The 1,171-nt window shown below is 38.9% G+C and overlaps 1 protein-coding gene across 1 annotated transcript; it reads right to left on the bottom strand.

Annotated features, from left to right (window-relative positions):
* Window positions 1–66: 66 nt before the first annotated feature.
* Window positions 67–699, bottom strand: LOC119839163 (the record flags this gene model as incomplete). Its single annotated transcript, XM_038365364.1, has 1 exon — window positions 67–699. A coding segment is annotated over exon 1 (633 nt), but the record flags the coding sequence as incomplete, so codon positions are not given.
* Between the last annotated feature and the right edge of the window lie 472 nt (window positions 700–1,171).

The following is a 1,171-nucleotide window of genomic DNA, read 5'->3' as shown; positions in this document are numbered from 1 at the left end:
ACAAATTGAATATTGACGCCAGCGCATTATAATGTGACGTAAGTCAGGTTGTAGTGATGGGCCTACCATAAGTTCGTCTTTCAATGCGATGCCATTTCTTCCTGGACAAGAAGCTTTGAAGACAACTCGGACCTTGGTAGTATCCTTATCCTCTCGGATCACTGCATGGTGAGGTAAGTATACAGCATCATCACAATCTTCTTCATGTGATGGCACAGTTTTCACGTGACCTAAACTTTTATATTCTTCTATGACTGAAGCATACTCAGCCTTAAGTTTGGGATTTTTTAATAACCTATTCTCAAGCCGATTAAATTGTTTTATTGCAATAGCTTTTGAATTACCATATTTGCAACTTGGATCATCGGTTTGAAATGGTAAATTAACTATATTGCGGCCAGAACTATCTCTTCTAGTAGTTGATGTGTATATACTCTCACATTTAATTTCCTCCTCTGTAAGAAGTGATTCATCAGAGGCAAATTGATCCGATTCAAGCTCCCAAAACTTCTTCATAAGTTCGTATTCATCATTTTGATGAATATGATTGCACCTAATAGTGCTGGAGCTCGATCTGGATTGAATTGGACCCGATAGAATCCAACCCAGCTGTGTATTTTGCGCAATTAATGAACTGGGTGAATTCTTGATCAGACCTTCAAGCAAAATCTGACCATAAACATCTGCCCCAAGGAGCATGTCAATTTTATTTGGTATTGCAAAGAAAGGATCTGCTAAAACTAATTTAGAAAATTCAGGACTAAGATTAACAACAGCATTCCTTTCCGGAAGTACTGAGGTGAGCTTTTTGAGCACAAAAGCTTGAACGCAAACTTTAAAGTTGCAATGGCGTGATTCAATCTCAATTTCAACCCTCGCTTTGGAGGCAACAGAATTTGAGTGATCACTACCCAAACCAATAATGGAGCTTTTGTGTGGAATCTTTCTTAGCCCAAGAAGTTGTACTGCGGCTTCAGTCAAAAATGAAGCCTGCGATCCTTGATCTATGAGACATCTTAGCGTGATCAATGAGCCTGTGTGTGACCTGGCATTAACTAATGCGGTGGCAAGTAATACTTGACCACTGAAATGTGAAAAGCAGGCTCTGATATTATTAATATTTTTTACCTGTGTTGATGTAGATGCTGTTGCTTCTTCAGCATCTGGTTCT

The sequence above is a fragment of the Zerene cesonia genome, unplaced genomic scaffold (genome assembly GCF_012273895.1).
Source record: "Zerene cesonia ecotype Mississippi unplaced genomic scaffold, Zerene_cesonia_1.1 Zces_u009, whole genome shotgun sequence".
Lineage (NCBI taxonomy): Eukaryota > Metazoa > Arthropoda > Insecta > Lepidoptera > Pieridae > Zerene > Zerene cesonia.
Note: the sequence above shows the minus strand (reverse complement) of the source record. Positions and strands in the feature narration are given on the sequence as shown.